The sequence below is a fragment of the Taeniopygia guttata genome, chromosome 3 (assembly GCF_048771995.1).
Source record: "Taeniopygia guttata chromosome 3, bTaeGut7.mat, whole genome shotgun sequence".
NCBI lineage: Eukaryota > Metazoa > Chordata > Aves > Passeriformes > Estrildidae > Taeniopygia > Taeniopygia guttata.
In genome coordinates this window covers 3,006,779-3,024,017 of record NC_133027.1, presented here as the reverse complement: position 1 = coordinate 3,024,017, position 17,239 = coordinate 3,006,779, and the positions used below count along the sequence as shown (strand labels likewise).

At 48.2% G+C, this 17,239-nt stretch overlaps 1 protein-coding gene across 1 annotated transcript; it reads right to left on the bottom strand.

Annotated features, from left to right (window-relative positions):
- Positions 1 to 457: 457 nt before the first annotated feature.
- LOC100227161 (serine protease 55) lies at positions 458 to 16,458 on the bottom strand. Its single transcript, XM_030269881.4, has 5 exons — positions 16,174 to 16,458; positions 15,132 to 15,321; positions 14,071 to 14,318; positions 11,098 to 11,237; positions 458 to 780 (listed from the first exon to the last, which is right to left on the bottom strand). The coding sequence occupies exons 1-5, from the start codon at positions 16,280 to 16,282 to the stop codon at positions 493 to 495; spliced, it is 975 nt and encodes a 324-aa protein (XP_030125741.4). The 5' UTR covers positions 16,283 to 16,458; the 3' UTR covers positions 458 to 492.
- Positions 16,459 to 17,239: the final 781 nt, after the last annotated feature.

Here is a 17,239-nt window from a genome sequence, read left to right as displayed (position 1 = left end):
GACAGCACCTGAGCAGGGGCTGAGCTCTCTGCGGGTGCTCTTATTTAAAAAAAAAAAAAAAATTAAAAAAATTAAAATTAGCTAAAATTAGACTAAAATAAATTAGCCCAGCTAATCTGTAAGATTCAAAAGCCCAGAGCTATCCTACAGCAACTAACAATAATGAGTGAGTGAATCTCTTTCTCTGGGTTTCAACTTTCCGAGGGGATCAGCACCTTCAGATGCCACATCTTCACTTGGCACCTGAGCTTAGCAAACAACTGAGTCCAGTGTGACCCAGCAGTGTGGAATATCTCTGTTTTCCAGAGAATTATGGCCCTTCTTGCCCAAATCCTGCCTCCTTAATTTCATTTCTCCACCCTCCGCCTCGTTCCCTGTCTCATTGTGACATCTCCCGTTTGTCCCTGCGTCCATGTCAGTGACATTGAGCAGGTTGGCCTCAGAAAAAATAGTGAAGTGGCAGTTGTGACTTTTATTTTCAAAAATCTTCTCTCAGGGTAATTTTATTGCTATTGAAAAGATGAATAAAAGGAGACAATACCTCAGAGACACCACCTGTGTTCCAGCCCTGGAACGAGAAACCCTGAGATGTGCTCCGCTGTCCACACCCTCAGGGAAGAAAGGTTTTCCCCTAATGGCTGTTTCCTTCTCAATCCAGTCCCGGTAGCTGTAAACAGGTGTTAAAATCCTGTGGTTTGGCTTTCCTCCACTGATGATGCCGACCTGGAACCACTTCATGGTGTTCCAGTAGCTGCAGACCAGAGGTCCCCCGCTGTCCACCTGTGGCAGAAGCAGGAATGTCACAGCTGGATCCAACCTCAGGTCCCTCAGAGCAGCTGCTTCACACAGACTGAGTGGGGAAAATCAATCTCTGCCTCAGCTTAGTGAGGATTAGGGGAGGAAAAAAAAGGGAAATTGGATTCAAAATTTCACAGCTCAGCCCTGAGGTCCTGCAGAATAAATAGATACAGGAGGCAAGAGGTGGAGATCAGTCCCAAGCTCTGGCTCAGTGCACTGAGTCCCTGTCATTCCCATGCTCCTGTGGCCCCAGGAGGATACCTGAAACCTGTCAGCAAGAGACACCATCCCAGAGAGAAAAGGGACATTTGCTGTGACTGTTCTCTCAGTCCTTGTCTCCTCTGCAAAGCTGCTGCGTGGAGGTGCTGGGTACCTGCCACTGTGAATTTTTGGGGGCTGGCAGCCAGAAACTGGGCAGAAAATAAACAATAATCCTGACAAATCCTTCTTGAAGCCACAGTCACTTCCCTGAAAACTTTCCTGCTGCTGCAGGGACAACCACCACTCACCCAGTGTGGGCTAGGCTTCAAATGCAGGTTGCAGCCACCTCAAAAAGAGGAATATTCTCCTGCTGGCTGCTGTAGCTGGAGCACCAAGAGCACATCCAGCTCTGGAATCTCTGGACACAAACCCAGGGAGAAAAGAAAGCAGCACAAAATCTACACAAGGCAGGTGCAACACTTTTCTGAGGAAAGGCTGTGTGAGAGTAGAGGGTGTTCACTTGGAGAGGAGAAGGATCCAAAGAAACCTCAGAGCCCCTTCCAGAGCCTAAAGGGGCTCCAGGGGAGCTGGAGAGGGGCTTGGGACAAGGGATGGAGGGACAGGAGCAGGGAATGGCTTCCCAGTGCCAGAGGGCAGGGATGGATGGGATATTGGGAAGAAATTCTTGGCTGTGAGGGTGGGGAGGCCCTGGCACAGGTTGCCCAGAGAAGCTGTGGCTGCCCCTGGATCCTGGAAGTGTCCAAGGCCAGGCTGGACAGGAAGATACTAGAGGATTTTTAAGATCCTTCCAAGCCAAACCAGTCCAGGACATCTTCACTTCTGTGCAGTCTCTGTTACAAATAAGTTTCCTTCCACCTTTTTTCTCCACCTTTTTGAATCTTTTTTCCACCTTTTCTAACCAGCACTTGTGGTAAACAAATTCAATACAAATCCATTTCCCAAGACAGTGAACTTTACTGGGAAATGTTGTTCTTCCCTGTTTGCACACTACTTTGGGAAGCATCTTTGTCATTAATGGATGAAACCCCTTCTGCCAGCAGCTACCCTGAGCTAACACACATTAATTAACGAGCAAGGAAGGGGCTGAAGTTCCCTGTGCAGCTCATCAGCACTCGCTGAAGTTTATGGCTGAATTCCCACTCCAGTAGCTGGAGGGTTCTGGTCATTAATATTCTTATCTTTTTTATTCCATTTTTTTTCCAGTTCAGTATTCATTCAGGAGGTAAAAATTAAGATAAATGAAGAAATACTTGTAGATCACAGAATATCCTGAGCTGGAAGGGACTAAAGAAGACCAGAGATTTAGGCTGGAAAAGACCTTTCAGATTGTTGAGTCCAAATATAAAATCAACACAGTTTGTTGTTTTTATAGCCACGTCCTTGCATCTCAAACAGTGCTGCTGGACCCTCTTCAGACTCAGCATCTAAAAGAGGTTTCCCGACCCTATTTCAGGCCAAGAATTCCCGTGGAAACCACAGAGGTGATCCTGGAGCCGCATCCTGGGATGAATGAGCATCCACGCAGGATTCCATTCCCGGGGATTTCACTGCGGATCCCCTCGGGGCAGGAAGGGGTGAAGGCATTATCCTGGCATTATCCTGGCATTATCCTGGCATTATCCTGGCATTATCCTGGCGGGAGAGGGAGGCACTGGGAGCCTCCCACGGGGGGATAACGAGTGGAGTCTGGGATGCTCCGCTCCAGCTTCTCCCAGCAGGAAAGAAAAAAAAAAAAAACACATCCATTTGGTTCCCTGGCCCTTTGGTGGGGAAATGGGGATGTGTAGGGGATTGGTGATTTAAAATTTGGGCAGAGAGGGAGTTCAGGAGTGCTCTGAGCAGCCCAGGCAGCAGCTGCAAATCCATTTCCCTAATCCACAAGCCCTGGGACCCAAATCCTGATCTCTTTCCACACGGGTTGAGCTGTTCTTCTTCCTGGGTACTACTTCTCACGTGCCATTTCCTTAACTTCAGCTCTTTTACATGAGGATTTTATCACAAAATGGGCCAAATCATCCTCTCCGTGTGATAGTCTCACATAATTACAGCAGCAGCCCGGATGAATCAGGAGCCTGGTTTTTATAGGACTAAAGATGGAGAAAATAAACTCAGTCCTTGGACACTTCTGAATATCCCTGTATCCACCTTAAGCCTTCAGGAACGCTGGCCCAAGGTTTTCCATCCTTGTGTAGGAGAGGGTGTGGGAGGAGCAAGTTTTTGAGTGCTGGGACAATTATCTCAGCTCTGTGATGCTTCCAGTAACGCTAATTTAATGAACGCTCAGGTTAATGACTCTGAGGATCGAAGAATTATTAAATACTGCTTTTTCAGGTTCCTGTATCCTGGTGCTGAAACAATCCTGGTCAGCAACACACACCAGATACCTGCTCCTGCTTTTCCCTCTCAGTGCCAAGTTTCTGGATTGGAAAAACCAAACTAAAAATAGCAGCTTTGCTTCTGTTTCATGCTTCTTGTCATCTCGAAGATGAGTGAAAAGCAAACGCAACAAATCATATCTGGTGCTGAATTCCTGCCTTAAACATGTTAATCCTCCCATTAGGAGAGGTGAAAGCAATGATACATTCCTGTTAAATAGCTGTGGGTTGTATAAAATCTGTCACTGCCTAACAAGGTGCTTTGTTCACTGAAGCTGACCAAAAATTTCATCTTTTTCATTGCGGCCAAAACTTTTTTTTTTTTTTTTTTGTGAGCATCAGGAGCCTTTCTGCTGCCTTTAGTGAGCTTTGGATCAAAAGTGTAATCTCTCTTTTACATTTGTATTCGTGTCTGCAGCACAGTCATTGATCAGAGCAAACATGTTCAGCCACATAAATCTTCCGAGGTGGGAGAAGCTCTGGGGGTGGGAGAACAACTCATCTGATCCTCATTAGGTGGATGCACAATCCCTGCAAGTCATTGCTGGTTTCATTTTCATGTTGGTGAGCTCTGTGCAAATTTGAGATAATCAGCACGAGAATAACAACACTGGGAACAATAACAGTGCCCATCAGGGCTGCCCTGGCTGCTGGAGGCAGAGGCTTTGGCAAACATCATTTGCCCAGTTGTTTCCAGCTGTCTTTAAAGTGGGAGGAAGGAGGCTGTGGCCACGTTAATGTGCAGGTATCAGGAAGGCACCAGGTAATGCAGGGCAGTTGGTTTCCTCTATCACAAACCCTTTGAGAACCTCCAGCTCCTCTGTCCCTCCATCCCCTGGCTGGAAAATGGGAGAAGATGACCCAAATTCACGCACTGTGATGTCAGCAGGGCAATTAGTGACTGCAGTGGCACAGACAGTGCAGATGCCTCTGGCCAAAGCCCTGTGGCCCAGACTCCTGTCTCTGGCTGTCATCTGCAGCAAGTGCTCAGGGGAGGAGGAGGAGGAGGAACAGGACAAGTATTCTCAGAGTTGTATTTACGTCCCAGTGGTTAATGGCCTCAGAGGGATCTTCATCCAGGAAATTGCCTAATTGCTTTTTGAATCCATTTATCCCTTAGGATAAATACCCTCAACATCCTGGTCAGCGACTCCCATAGTTTAATTATCTGATGGAAGAAAAAACACTTCCTTCTCTTTGTTTTAGGTCTGCTGCCTGATAAGGCCATCTGACACCCCTCCTTCACGTGCTTGGAGCAGCAGTGATATGAGGACAGCTCTTGACTCCTCTCCATGCTGCCCATGAGGCTGGAAATGTGTCACATCCCCATCAGGCATCTCTCCTGCAAGCCCCAGTCTTGCTCTGCCATTCCCTGTGCTGCCAGCAGCTCTTCCATGTCCCTGTTCATCCTTCCTGTTCCACTTCCCTCCTTCACTGAAATTACCACTCCTTTCTCAGACGGAAAGGATGGCAATCACACACAGGGAGGCTCCCAGGAGCAGTGCCCTGGCACAACACATTTGCTTTGCCACTTATTCCTGTCCTAATAATTGCTAATGCTCTCATTGTCCTTTTGACCTCCCCAGAGCCTCAAGCTGATGTTTTTGAAGGACTACCCATAGTTCTTCTGACATGGTAATAGCTAAATTAAAGTCTATTATGGCCAGTGTACAGCTTGAATTGCTTCTCCATATATCCATTACTTTTTCTTCATCAATAACAAGCTGCAGCTGCTGTTTTAACCCCTGGTCACTCAGAAAAATGAGACCTGTTTCGCCTCTGCACAGCCCCTTTCACTTTGACCACTTTGAATAACGCTGTGGCATTGGCCAACTCGGTCATCTTGGCATTGGCCCTCCTGGAACATCAAAATTCCTTGCAGGGATGCCAATGAAACTATCCCTGTAAGTTCTGTCTCTGTTCAAATCCACTTCATGACATCCCAGTTTCTCCATGAACCCTTGGTGAGGAATCTCCTCGCAAGAGTTTAGGCAATCTCAGAACATGTTAGATGGTTGAACCACCCTCTTCCACAGGGTTGGCAATTCCTTTAAAGAATTTGGAAGTGCCTGTGAGTCACAGCTTCCCCTCAAAGCTGCTATTGAATGAGAAGTGACTCCTCTGAGTCATCACAGCCATTCCCTACCCCCAGGGCAAGCTGGGATTTTGTGTTCAGCTGGATCCAGAGGTGTTCTACTCCCCACCAGGCACACAAAGCCATGCTGGACTCCCAAACAGCTTCTGTCTATGGGAGTAAAATCAATGACCCAGAGGAAGAAAGCAGAAGAGACACCCAACATCATCCTCATCATCATCCCAGGGTCTTGCATTGGGAATTAATTTTTCACAGATTAAAGAATGAAGCCATCAGACCCTGCACGTGCTCCCTTGTCTGCCCACACTATGAAATAATAAAGTGATGAAAGCCCTAAAAACTCATGGAAAAGTGTTTTGATTCTTGTGAACTGCACATCAAAGGACCCTTCAGAAGAAAACTGAAGGGACTGCAAATGCAGAAACACCTCTCCACTGCTTTGTTCTGGGGCTTCCCAGGACACCTTCCTGCTTAAAGCAATCTGTCCCTTGGGGAAAAGAAACACCTTTTGGTGGTAGCAACAGTTCAGTGATGTGAAATCCATGACAAGAGTGGGGAATGGATCATTCTCTTCGACAGGAAAAGAGGAAACAGCCTCAAATTGCACCACAGGAGGTTTACATTGAATATTAGGAAAAATGCCTTCAGTGAAAGGGTTGTCCAGCCCTGGCACATCTGCCCAGGGCAGTGATGGAGTCACCAACCCTGGAAATGTTCAGAAAAAAGGTGCATGTGGCACCTGGGGACATGGTGGCCTTGGCAGTTCTGGGGGAATGGTTGAACTCAATGATCTCAGAGGCCCTTTCCAACCTCAGTGATTCTGTGATTCTATTATTAAGGTAAGATAAAATAATAAAGTACTTTTGTGCTTTTGTTTGCAATAACTTTGTAATAACTTTGAGTTTGTAATAACTTTGAACTGAAATGTGGATAGTTTTGACTCCTGGCCATAGGGAACATTTAGCTGATAGTCAGAAGGACCTCAGAGCTCCTGTGGATGCTCCCCATCCCTACAGACTGCAGCCAGACCATAATTTAACCACCTCCATTCAGGTGTTTTGAGCAGCTTCAAGGACTGACCAGATTATCCTGGTTTGTGCTCTTCTCCTTGAATCCATGACAATTACCTATAAAAATACAGTTTTCATTTGCAGACTTCTTTCCTTCAAAAAAATTCTATTTCACGAGTCTTTCTTGGCAGTTTTGGAGCCATGTTTGGACCAGCAGAAGGATGTAGGACCTTGTGAAATTATGCCAGAGCTTTTCCAAGCGTCAGGCTTCCATTGCAGTCACTCGGGCATAGGTTGAGGTGGGAGCAGTGGGATACCAAGGGATATCCTGGGATATCTAACAGGGAATTAAATGTAAACAACTGTTCTGCCTCGGAGCCAAGTGCACCACCACGAGCTAAACCCCTTCAGCTGGATTTCAATTTATGGGGAGCAACAAACACACACACAGGGCTTGATGTCATTTTAACATAGATGCTTAAATCAATCTCAGTGACTCCCATCACCAGGGGAGGATTTTTGATGCCTCTTGACAGAAAGATGGTTCTGAAGATGCTGAAGGTTATAAAATAGATGCTGAAGGTTATAAAACAGACATTTGTGAAATGGCTGGAAAACCCCATTCAGGCTTGCACAAAAAACTGCTGCTTTTGCTCCAGCTCTGTGGGGTGAGAGCCTTGAGCATCCCAGAGGCTGTAAAGGGCATTTTCAGAGATGGGACAAGGAGGAATGGCTTTAACCTAAAAGAAAGCAGGATTTGATGGTATATTGGGAAGGAATTGTTCCTTGTGAGGGTGGGGAGGCCCTGGCACAGGTTGCCCAGAGAAGCTGTGGCTGCCTCTGGATCCCTGGAAGTGTCCAAGGCCAGGCTGGATGGGGCTTGGAGCACCCTGAGATGGGTGGAAGGTTGGAACCAGATGAGCTTTAAGGCCCCTTTAGACCCTAACCACTGTGTGTTTTATGGCCAAAATCCCCCCTGCTGCAGCCCAGGACTCACCTGAGCTGGAACCACCCCACTGCTCCTGGGGGTCACACAAGGACTCCTTCCCCTGGAATCAGAGCAGGGTCTGGCCCCCCTTCATGTGCTGCTGAACTGTAGGCGACCTGTGACTCCAGCTGGACACACTTTGTCCTAATCACCACATCAGAGCTCCCCCCACAGCCCCTCTGAACTATAATTGGGCCATTTACTGAATTTTGCCTGGGCAGGGAAGGCACGGAAGGAGGCATTTGCTTTGTGAGCCCCTTGTACTCTAATTATTGCTCAAGTTACCATTGCATCAGAGCCTAACAAAAGATGCTTAAGAAAGCAAGGAATGAGACATCAATTGTGGTTCATGGGGTCATGGAAGAAATGTAGCACACAGAAAAATAATACATAGCCATCTCCAGTGTCTGTTCTTTAGCACTTGTACCCCCTGAACATCCATTAAAGTTAATGTTTATGACTAAATAGAACTATAAGTCAATTACGGCTCCTGGTAGTGTTAATTCCCAGCAAATCCATATATTTGTCTGCAGAACCGCCAGGGAATTGGGATAGAATAGATTTTTCTTTTTAAGGGAATGGATTATTTTTTTAAATACAAATACTTGGGAGCTCTGCTATTCAATCTCCTTGAGTTATTAGAGGAACATGGTCAGTTACCCACAAATTAGGCTGGTCTGGTATGAGGGCAGCTGGTGGAATGTCTGAGCCTTTTTATTCTTGGCTTTTCTATTCATGGGGTGGCCTCAAGCTGCACCAAGGCAAGGTTCAGGTTGGACCTGAATCAGGAATAATTTCTTCCACTATCCCAGGTTGCTCCAAGCCCTCTCCACCTTGGCCTTGGACACTTCCAGGGGTAGCCACAGCTTCACCATGCCAGGGCCTCACCACCCTCAGAGGAAGAATTCCTTCCTAATATCCCACCTAAATATCTCTCCTTCTGGTTTAAAACTACTCTCCTTTGTCCTGTCACTATCTCCCCATGTGAAAAGTTGTTCCCTCCACCACAGGTCACAGATTTGGATCCAGATGTGGATCATGTGGACTTACAACCTCGAGTCCAGCAACATTCCTGCCTTAGCCTGGCTCTGGATATGAAAACATGGATCCTGATCCTCAGCAAATCCCAGGAAAGGTTAATATCAGGCTTTTATCTCCTCTGTGTCCAGACTTCCTTGGCCTACAGCTGCTGGAGCAAACTCAGCATCTCCAGGGTTTATTCCCTGATCAGGAATCTCTGCTTTGCCCGAGCTTCTAATCCTTCCTGGCCTCTCCACAGGGACTCATGGGTGGCTCCTGATCCAAGCAAGAGCTGGAGCCTGGAAGTCCCCCAGAGACAGCTGGATGGAACAGACCAATGCCATGCCCAGGGCTGCTCTGTCTCCACGACAGGGATGAGGATGTGAAGGATTTGGGCATTTTGAAACCTGGCCTCACTCTCCTCTGACAAAAACCCTGCAATCCTCACAATCGTAGCTTGCGAGGCTGCACTGTCCACAGTGCAGATGGATTGTCCGGTTCTGTCCCTCATTCCAAGGGGGACATTGGGGGGCTGGAGAGTGCCCAAGGAAGGGAATGAAGCTGGGGAAGGGGCTGGAGCACCAGGAGGGGCTGAGAGAGCTGGGAAAGGGGCTCAGCCTGGAGAAAAGGAGGCTCGGGGGGACCTTGTGGCTCTGCACAACTCCTGACAGGAGGGGACAGCCAGGGGCAGGGTCGGGCTCTGCTCCCAGGGAACAGGGACAAGAGAGGAGGGAATGGCCTCAAACAGTGCCAGGGGATGTTTAGATTGGATATTGGAAAAAAATTCTTCCCTGCAAGGGTGGTCAGGCATTATAAGGGACTGCCCTTCTAATGGAGGCTTTGAGTCCTTATCCCTGGTGGTGCCCAAGGAAGGTCTGGATGTGGCATTCAGTGCTCTGGGCTGAGGAGAAGGTGGGGATTGGTCACCAGATAGACTCAGTGTTCTTGGAGGGCTTTTCCAACTTAAATAATTCTGGGATTCTGCCCAGTTGCCTCTGCTGCAGAAGAAGCATCAGGTTCGACCCTGTCCTGTTCCAGGCCATGACCAGGACAAGCCACCAGGTTGCTGACATAGCCTGGTGAGGCCAAAATGTTTCCCCCATGGCTCTAATCAGCATTTCTCAGAAATCCAGGACACCATCCAGCAGCAAAATGCTTCCCCTCCAGCAAATCAGCAAAATCTGGTGGCAAGTCCTGTCACTCGTTTCATCCCTGAAAAGTACAACTTCTATCCTCAGCTCTGGTTTTGTCCTGTTCCCTTTATTCCAATTTATTTCTTATTTATTTATTTATTTATTTATTTATTTATTTATATTATTTATATATAAATTTATGATTTATTTATTATTATATCACTTTATTCCTGCCTGGCCAAGATCCCACTAAAATCAGAGAGACGCTGAATTCTGAGTTTTATCACCCATGCAATGGACCTGTGCTTCCACTGCTTGGAAATCTCACATTCCTACTTCATTCCTCAGACAACTCTGACATTATTGTGGATCTAAATAGCTTCTTCATCAGCTTTCTGAGTCCAGGAGATTGATTTTGCTGGGAACAAGTGCTCCTGCTACTTCACCAGCATCATTCACCCACAGAACTTCAGGCTAAGCTGGGCTGGGCAGTGCATCCTTTAATCATGTTAATGTTATCCTGCGGCAGGTTTCTTTTAAAGTTTTTTTGATTTAACTAAATGGAGGTGAAAGTCAATCCTTGGATGGTTTCAGAGGCAGATGTTCTTTGGCTAATCACAAAATCATTCTGAAAATTTTCCCTCAGCATCCCATGGTCCTGGTACCCCCTGCCTTTGCCTAAAGGTCAGAGAATCTCTGTCCTGGGTGCTGGTTTAGTTCTTACAATGAGTAATTCCTACAGAATGGAGCTGTCCATCCATGTGTGTCCCCATCCAGACCCCTCCAAACCCATGGACACGTATAAAATACAGCTGGATGGGTCTTGGAGCAGCCTGGGATAGTGGAAGGTGTACCTGTCCATGGCAGGGGGTTGGTACTGGGTGAGATTTAAGGCCCTGTCCTACCCAAACCCCTCTGTGATTCCTAGAAAAACCATTTCCAGGTGGAGGAAGGAAATCTCAGTCTGGAATCAGAGGTTGCAGGAGAGCCCAGTCCTTGTCAGTCACTCAGGAGAGGGGTTGGAAGCTGGATGCTATGAAATACAAGGTGAATTTTGGCTTCCAGATATCATTTGACACCAGGACAGTGATCCTGGGGGTGGACTGTGTTGTGAGGGCACAAGTTGTGAGTGAGTTTTGCCTCATTTGTGTGTTTGTGTCAGCTCCCTGATATCAAATACTGCTCAGACTGTAATTTAGCTTGAAAAGTCCCTCATTCTCTGTCACCAACACACTGCCACAAGACGTGACTCATTCTGGCACCCACAGACCAACCAAGCACATTTGGGTCAGAGCCAAGACCTCACCTGGGAAATGTTTCTAATATTTAAATTAAACACCCCCAGATTAAACTTCCCTCCCAATTCTTTTGCCTTGAGGCTCCTGGAGAATCATTCCTGTCTCCTTTCGGGGTGTAATCTGGCCATGAAGCAGACCAGGAATGCTGGTTCCTTTACCTGGCAGCTTCCTCCTCCTCCTTCTCCTTCTCCTTGCTCTGTCTCAGCACACATCATGCCCCCCACGAGGTGTGGGATCTGCTTCAGGCATTTCTCCCTGCTGATCAGCTTCATCCTTGCTTTCTGCAGCACACGGGATGCTGCAGCAAATGAAAAGAGAAGGATCAACAAAGCTGCAGAGCAGCTGGAGACCTCCCTTGGGAAGAATCTCAGCTGGATTTCTAAAGCAATCTCAGAGCAATGGTGTCTCTGGGCAGAACAGGAGGGTTTTGGGGTCATGGGGGTATACAGGGGATACCCAAGTGTTGGCAGTGATGAGTTTGTTTTCCTGAGTTTATCACAGAATCCCAGAATGGTTTGGGTGGAAAGGGACCTTAAAGATCATCCAGTGATGTTCCTTCCATGGCAGGGACACCTTCCACTATCCCAGTTTGCTCCAAGCCCCATCTAGCCTGGCCTTGGACACTGCCAGGGATGCCAGACTACTGGGAAAACCTCAAAGGGTCTGGTGGTCTCATGATGACCCGAGATGAGCTGCCCTGCACCCCTGGGGTTTCTCACTCATGGTTTTTTTGGGAACTCAGTCTAAGGGGCTTTTCATGGGATCCTGTGCAAGCCCCTGCAGATCAAAGTCCACCAAGCTTTCCCCAGAATTCTAATCTTAGAATTAGAAAATCATGATATAATTTACATTGGAAACAACCTTTGAGATCATTTAGTCCAACCATTCTCCCAGCACTGCCAAGGCCACCTCTAACCCGTGTCCCCAAGGGTCACATCCACACGGGTTTTAAATTCCTCCAGGGGTGGGGACTCCACCACTGCCCTGGGCAGCTGTTCCAGTGCCCAACAACTCTTCCAAGGAAGAGTTTTCTTCCTAATATCCAATCTAAATGGTGTTCTCCCCAGGGAGGGCTGCAAGGACACGCCTCACCCAGGGGACCAGCTGTGTCTTCACAGAGCTGGCTCTCGAGATGGCAGCACACAAAGGAAATATCTGCTTTATTCTTCCCTTGGAATGGGAATACAGAAATCACAGCTGCCACCTGCAAGTGACAAAAAGACTGAAAATGTGCCGGGCTACTTGGAAACCCCAATTATTTCACCCACGTTTCTCTCTAAAGTGAACCTGAGTCTAAAGGATAAAACTGAGACCTTCAGATTGTTTGAAACTCACTCCTTCTTTCATATTTCACTGTGCTAAATCCTCTTAGAACCTTCAGGAAACTGTGATTCAATGACAAGATCTAAAAGATGGAAAGTTGTCACATCCCTTTTCCAGCTAAGATGGAAGTGCCCAAAGATGAAAATGCTTTGAGTGTAGGAATCTCCAGGAAGGTGAAGCTCTCCTGTTATGAAGAGAAGCTGGGGGAGTTCATCTAGAGAAGAGAAAGCTCTGAGAAGACTTTAGAGCCTCCTCCAGAGCCTGAAGCGGCTCCAGGAGAGCTACAGAGGGTGTTGGGAGCAGGGATGGAGGGACAGGACACAGAGAATGGCTTCCCACTGCCAGAGGGCAGGGATAGATGGGATATTGGGAAGGAATTCTTGGCTGTGAGGGTGGTGAGGCCCTGGCACAGGTTGCCCAGAGAAGCTGTGGCTGCCCCTGGATCCCTGGAAACGTCCAAGGCCAGACTGAACCACACTTGGATGAGCCTGGGATAGTGGGAGGTGTCCCTGCCCATGGCAGGGGGTGGGATGGGATGAACCCAAACCATTCCCTGATCCTGTACCTTTGGCTTTGCCCATCTCACACCCTCACACTCCCCTCTCACCACACCCAGCTGCTGCTGGATTTCTTCTGAACCCTCTACCAGGCAGAGGGTGAGGGGTGCCTGGGCTGAGCAGACTGACACCAATTTTTGGAAGTAGAATCTGTGTCAGCTGAGCCCATACAGCAGCATGAGGCTGATCCCCAGAGCTGCTCCATGGATTTTGCAGAGAAGCTCAAGGGAAATCCTGCAGAGGGATTCTGCAGCAGCACCTCTGTTCTAGGAGCATGTTACCTTGGTGAAGTGGGAGAGCTTCACAACTATGAGAATGTCGTGTGTTACTGTTGAGGGAGGAAAATGAAGCCTAAAAGAAGGCAAATGCAGAGTTTCATGGAAAAAAACCCCAGAAACTGGAGCAGGATAGCAAGGATTCGATGGGATATTCACTTACTGCATCCTGGGAAGGACCACTCAAGCTCCAAGGCTCCCCCCTGCCCTCCCAGTCCTGATTAATTCTTTCCAATAATGAAACAGCTCATTGGCTAATTAGTGACATTTGTTCAGGACAGACATTTTGGGTCACAATCAGTGCTGGAACTGCTTTCATTAGGGCTTAAATGAGATCAATTAGCATCAGCAATCTGCAGTCCTAAATGAGTTGAAGGAAGAAGTGGCCAGAAGCAATGAGTCAATCCAGCTCATGAAGGTATTAAACCAAAGATAGACCCAGACCTTCATTTCCTTTAGTCCAGACCATTTTAGACCCAGCCTAACTGGGTGATTCATAGACTATCCCAAGCTGAAGTTACCCACAAAGGTCCCACAAGGTGACAAGTGTTCAAGACCTGGCTGGACGGGGCTCTGAGCAGCCTGGGATAGTGGAAGGTTCCCTTGCCCTTGGCAGGGGTTTGGAATAAGATGAGCTTTAAGGTCCCTTCCAGCCTTAATAATTCTATGATTCTGTGCTTAATTTACCCACCAGGGTAGAGCTTGTCTTCATCTGGGTGCCAAAAAGAGGTCCAAAGTTTGGATGTGGTGTGGAAATAGGGCCCAGGTTTTGCTCTGGGGGTCTGTTGGGGACTGGTTCTTGCCCTGAACAGGGAACTGGTGGATGTGCAGAGGCTGGGACGGTCTGGATGTATTAACCAGGGATGTGGGAAGTGGAACTTTGTCTGAGAAACTCCTCAAGGGAGAGGACAGCCACTTTAAATGGATAAAAGTGATCCATCTTCCATCAGCAAATGCATTTCTCCCAGCACCTCACCTGCATTTGTGCTCTCCCAGCCAGCAGCCCAGCAGTGCTTCCACGTGCCTGTGTCACACACAAAGGGCAGGCAGATGGGAATTTTCTTGGTGCTGAACTCGATGGGGTTGCTCAGCAGGATCAGGGCAATGTCATTTTGCAGGCTGGTTCTGTTGAACTCCTCGTGCAGGATCAGACTGTCCGGGTTGTGCTCCTCCAGTGGGATGCTGAGGTTAACTCCCCCCACTGCCACTGTCAGATCTGGTGGCCTTAAAAACAAACCAGGTCATGGTAAACATGAAGGATTTGGGTTTTAAAGGTTGGTGCCTCCTCCCCAGAGCAGGGCATTATGGTGGCTTAGGCAGTTCAGCTATAAATATCCAAGGAATTTACCCTCACTCCTAGGAAAGGATGATTTCCAGGGCAGAGGGGTGCAGAGGTAAATGCAGCCAGGTTATAAATAACCCAGTCACTACCAAGCAGATGGAATGGTCTGGATCTTTTGGAGCTCTGTGCCCTGGGCTGGCTGCTCAGACCCTGCTGTCCCCAGCCAGCTGCTCCAGGCTGTGCTGCCACAGGACATTTGTCACCGAGCAGTCTCGGCTGTTGGACCTGCCACATGTTGGAGGGGACTCACAGAGGGCTGGACTCTGCCCCTGGACACTGAATTAAGTTGATTTATCCAGAACCTGGTGTTTTTAAACTCAGAGTCTCCATGAGGTGAAGGTGTTTGCTTTGTGAAAGCAAAGGTAATTTGGGGGATATAATGAGCTAGAATGGAAAACATCACCTTTTACAAGGTGTGGATGCACAAGAAATGCTTGGGGCCATCAGAATAGCATTAGAGGCATTTATACAAGACTGCTTAGGCCATCCCTTCTGCCTCTTCTGCTTATGCAGATTTCTGCACATTTCTGCGTTCAAAAATGGGCCTGTTTCCTTCAGAGGAGACAACCCCTGTTTTCAGGGCTCAGTCACACAAACATGGCATGTGACCCCGAGGAGATGCACATCCTGCACCCAGGGGAGGAATGTCACCCCCCCCTGTGCCTGGGCTGCCCGCCCACCCCTGAAGCACTCACAGCTCATCTGCAAAGCAGTGGGCTGCAGTTAAAATCCACAGTGCACTGATGATGGTGCCTCCACAGATGTGCTTCCCGTGGCTCTGGATGCTCACAAGCCACGGGAATTCCCCAGGCTTGACGTCTGTCCCTGTGCCAATCCTCTTGCCAGTCTTCTGGAAAGACTCGTAGGATGGTCGGAGGCCACACCCTGGGTACAAAAAGGGACATTTTGGACACATTCAGCAATGTCACAGCCTGTGCTGGACAGCAGCAGGACATCCCTGAGCATGGAAATAGAAATATCCATGGAATCAGAGAAACACAAAATTGCAGAATGGTTGGGGTTGAAAAGGATTTTAAAATAATTTCTCCAACTCCATCTTCTACTTCTGTTCCAAGCCCCATCCAGCCTGGCCTTGGACAGTTCCAGGGATCCAGGGGCAGACACAGCTTCTCTGGGAAACCTCTGCCAGGGCCTCCCTACCCTCACAGCCAGGAATTCCTTCCTGATATCCCATCTATCCCTGTGGCAGTGGGAAGCCATTCCCTGTGTCCTGTCCCTCCATCCCTTGTCCCAAGTCCCTCTCCAGCTCTCCTGGAGCCCCTTTAGGCCCTGGAAGGGTCTCTGAGCTCTCCCTGGATCCTTCTCCAGGTGAACACCCCCAGCTCTCCCAGCCTGGCCCCAGAGCAGAGGGGCTCCAGCCCTTGGAGCAGCTCCTTGGCCTCCTCTGGACTCTCTCCAGGAGCTCCACATCCCCTCATGGGATCCCCAGAGCTGGACACAGAGCTCCAGGTGGGAGCTTACTCTCAGCAGAGTAAAGGGTGAGAATCTCCTCCCTGGATCTATTATTTGATCCCTCCAAAAGTGACATCCCTGTCACCTCCCCAAACCTAAACTCTGACAAGCACTGCCCAGGAATTTGGGGTGGGAGGGATCCATGTCCCATAGGCAGACAGGATAAAATCCTTGTTTAGGGAGTGGAAGGTGCATCAGGCTGCAGCACAGGCCGCACCTTTATTCCCTCAGCAGAAGGAATAAGCTGAGATCTGCTTCACTTACCCACATGTGAATATTCTGCAGCTCTTCTGTGCTGAGAATGCTGAGAAACAAACCCTGCCTGGACACTGCTGGTCAGGGAAGCTAAACAGGAGAGGGTAAGAAGCAGCATCTCAATCCATCCTGGTCCAACACTCCCACAGCTCTCAGAGCAGTGATGCCTCTGCAGATGCCTCGGGACATCGCCTGCATTCCATGTCAACAAAGCCAGGTGACATCACAGCACCCTTCCCCTTGGTGCAGCACTCGGATGTTCCTTCCCAAGGCAAAAGGGCCACTGAGGGAAAGCTCAGAGATTTCCAAAAGGTTTCCTCTAGCTCTAACAGGGACAGGGCAAAGTGAAATTCTGTCTGTATCCCGGGCTAACCTCACAGGACATGGCAATGGAGGATTTCATCAGCTGGGTGCTGTAGCCCTTGAGGAATCTTGAACCATCTTTGAAGACCTCAGGAGCTGGTCCTGTATCAGCTTTCAACTTCATCTCCAAAGCCAATCATCATTTTAATTCTCTCATTTCCTGGTAATTTTCTCTCCAGTTAGACCATGCCTGGGGTATTGACTTGAATGTACTTAAACAGGAGAGTTGCTCCATCCTTGGAAATATTCCAGGCCAGGTTGGACAGGGCTTGGAGAAAACCAGGATAGTGAAAGGTGTCCCTGCCTGTGGCAGGGAGTGGGACTAGATCATCTTTAAGGCCCCTTCCACCCCAAATCACTCTGGGATTCTGTGTTTGTAGGAGAAAGCAGCAGCTCAGTCAAAGGAAAATTTTCAAAGTATGTCCAATCAAAACTCTCAAATCAAAATCAAATCAAAGATGTCAGTAAATAATCTGTGGCACCAAAATATTTTGGTGTGGGCTAATTGCAATATCAATGGAGCCATTATGCTGATTTTTTAGACCAAGACATCATTTCCATCAGGACAGGACATAAAAAAAACCTCAGCCAGGCTCAGACTTGAGCATATCTATAATAAGGGTTTTTCCCAAAGACTTTCCAGCTTGTTTTAAAACAATAACTACAGCACAGGGTGGGAGGGGAGGGAGAGGAAAGGAAGGGAACCAGGAGA

Coding starts and splice junctions, on each gene's coding strand:
- LOC100227161 (XM_030269881.4), bottom strand. CDS start 16,282: ATGCTGCTTCTTACCCTCTCCTGTTTAGCTTCCCTGACCAGCAGTGTC. Junction 15,322..16,173: donor TGCAGAATATTCACATGTGG/GTAAGTGAAGCA, acceptor TTTTGTACCCAG/GGTGTGGCCTCCGACCATCC. Junction 781..11,097: donor GAGGAGGAGGAAGCTGCCAG/GTAAAGGAACCA, acceptor CTTCTGCCACAG/GTGGACAGCGGGGGACCTCT.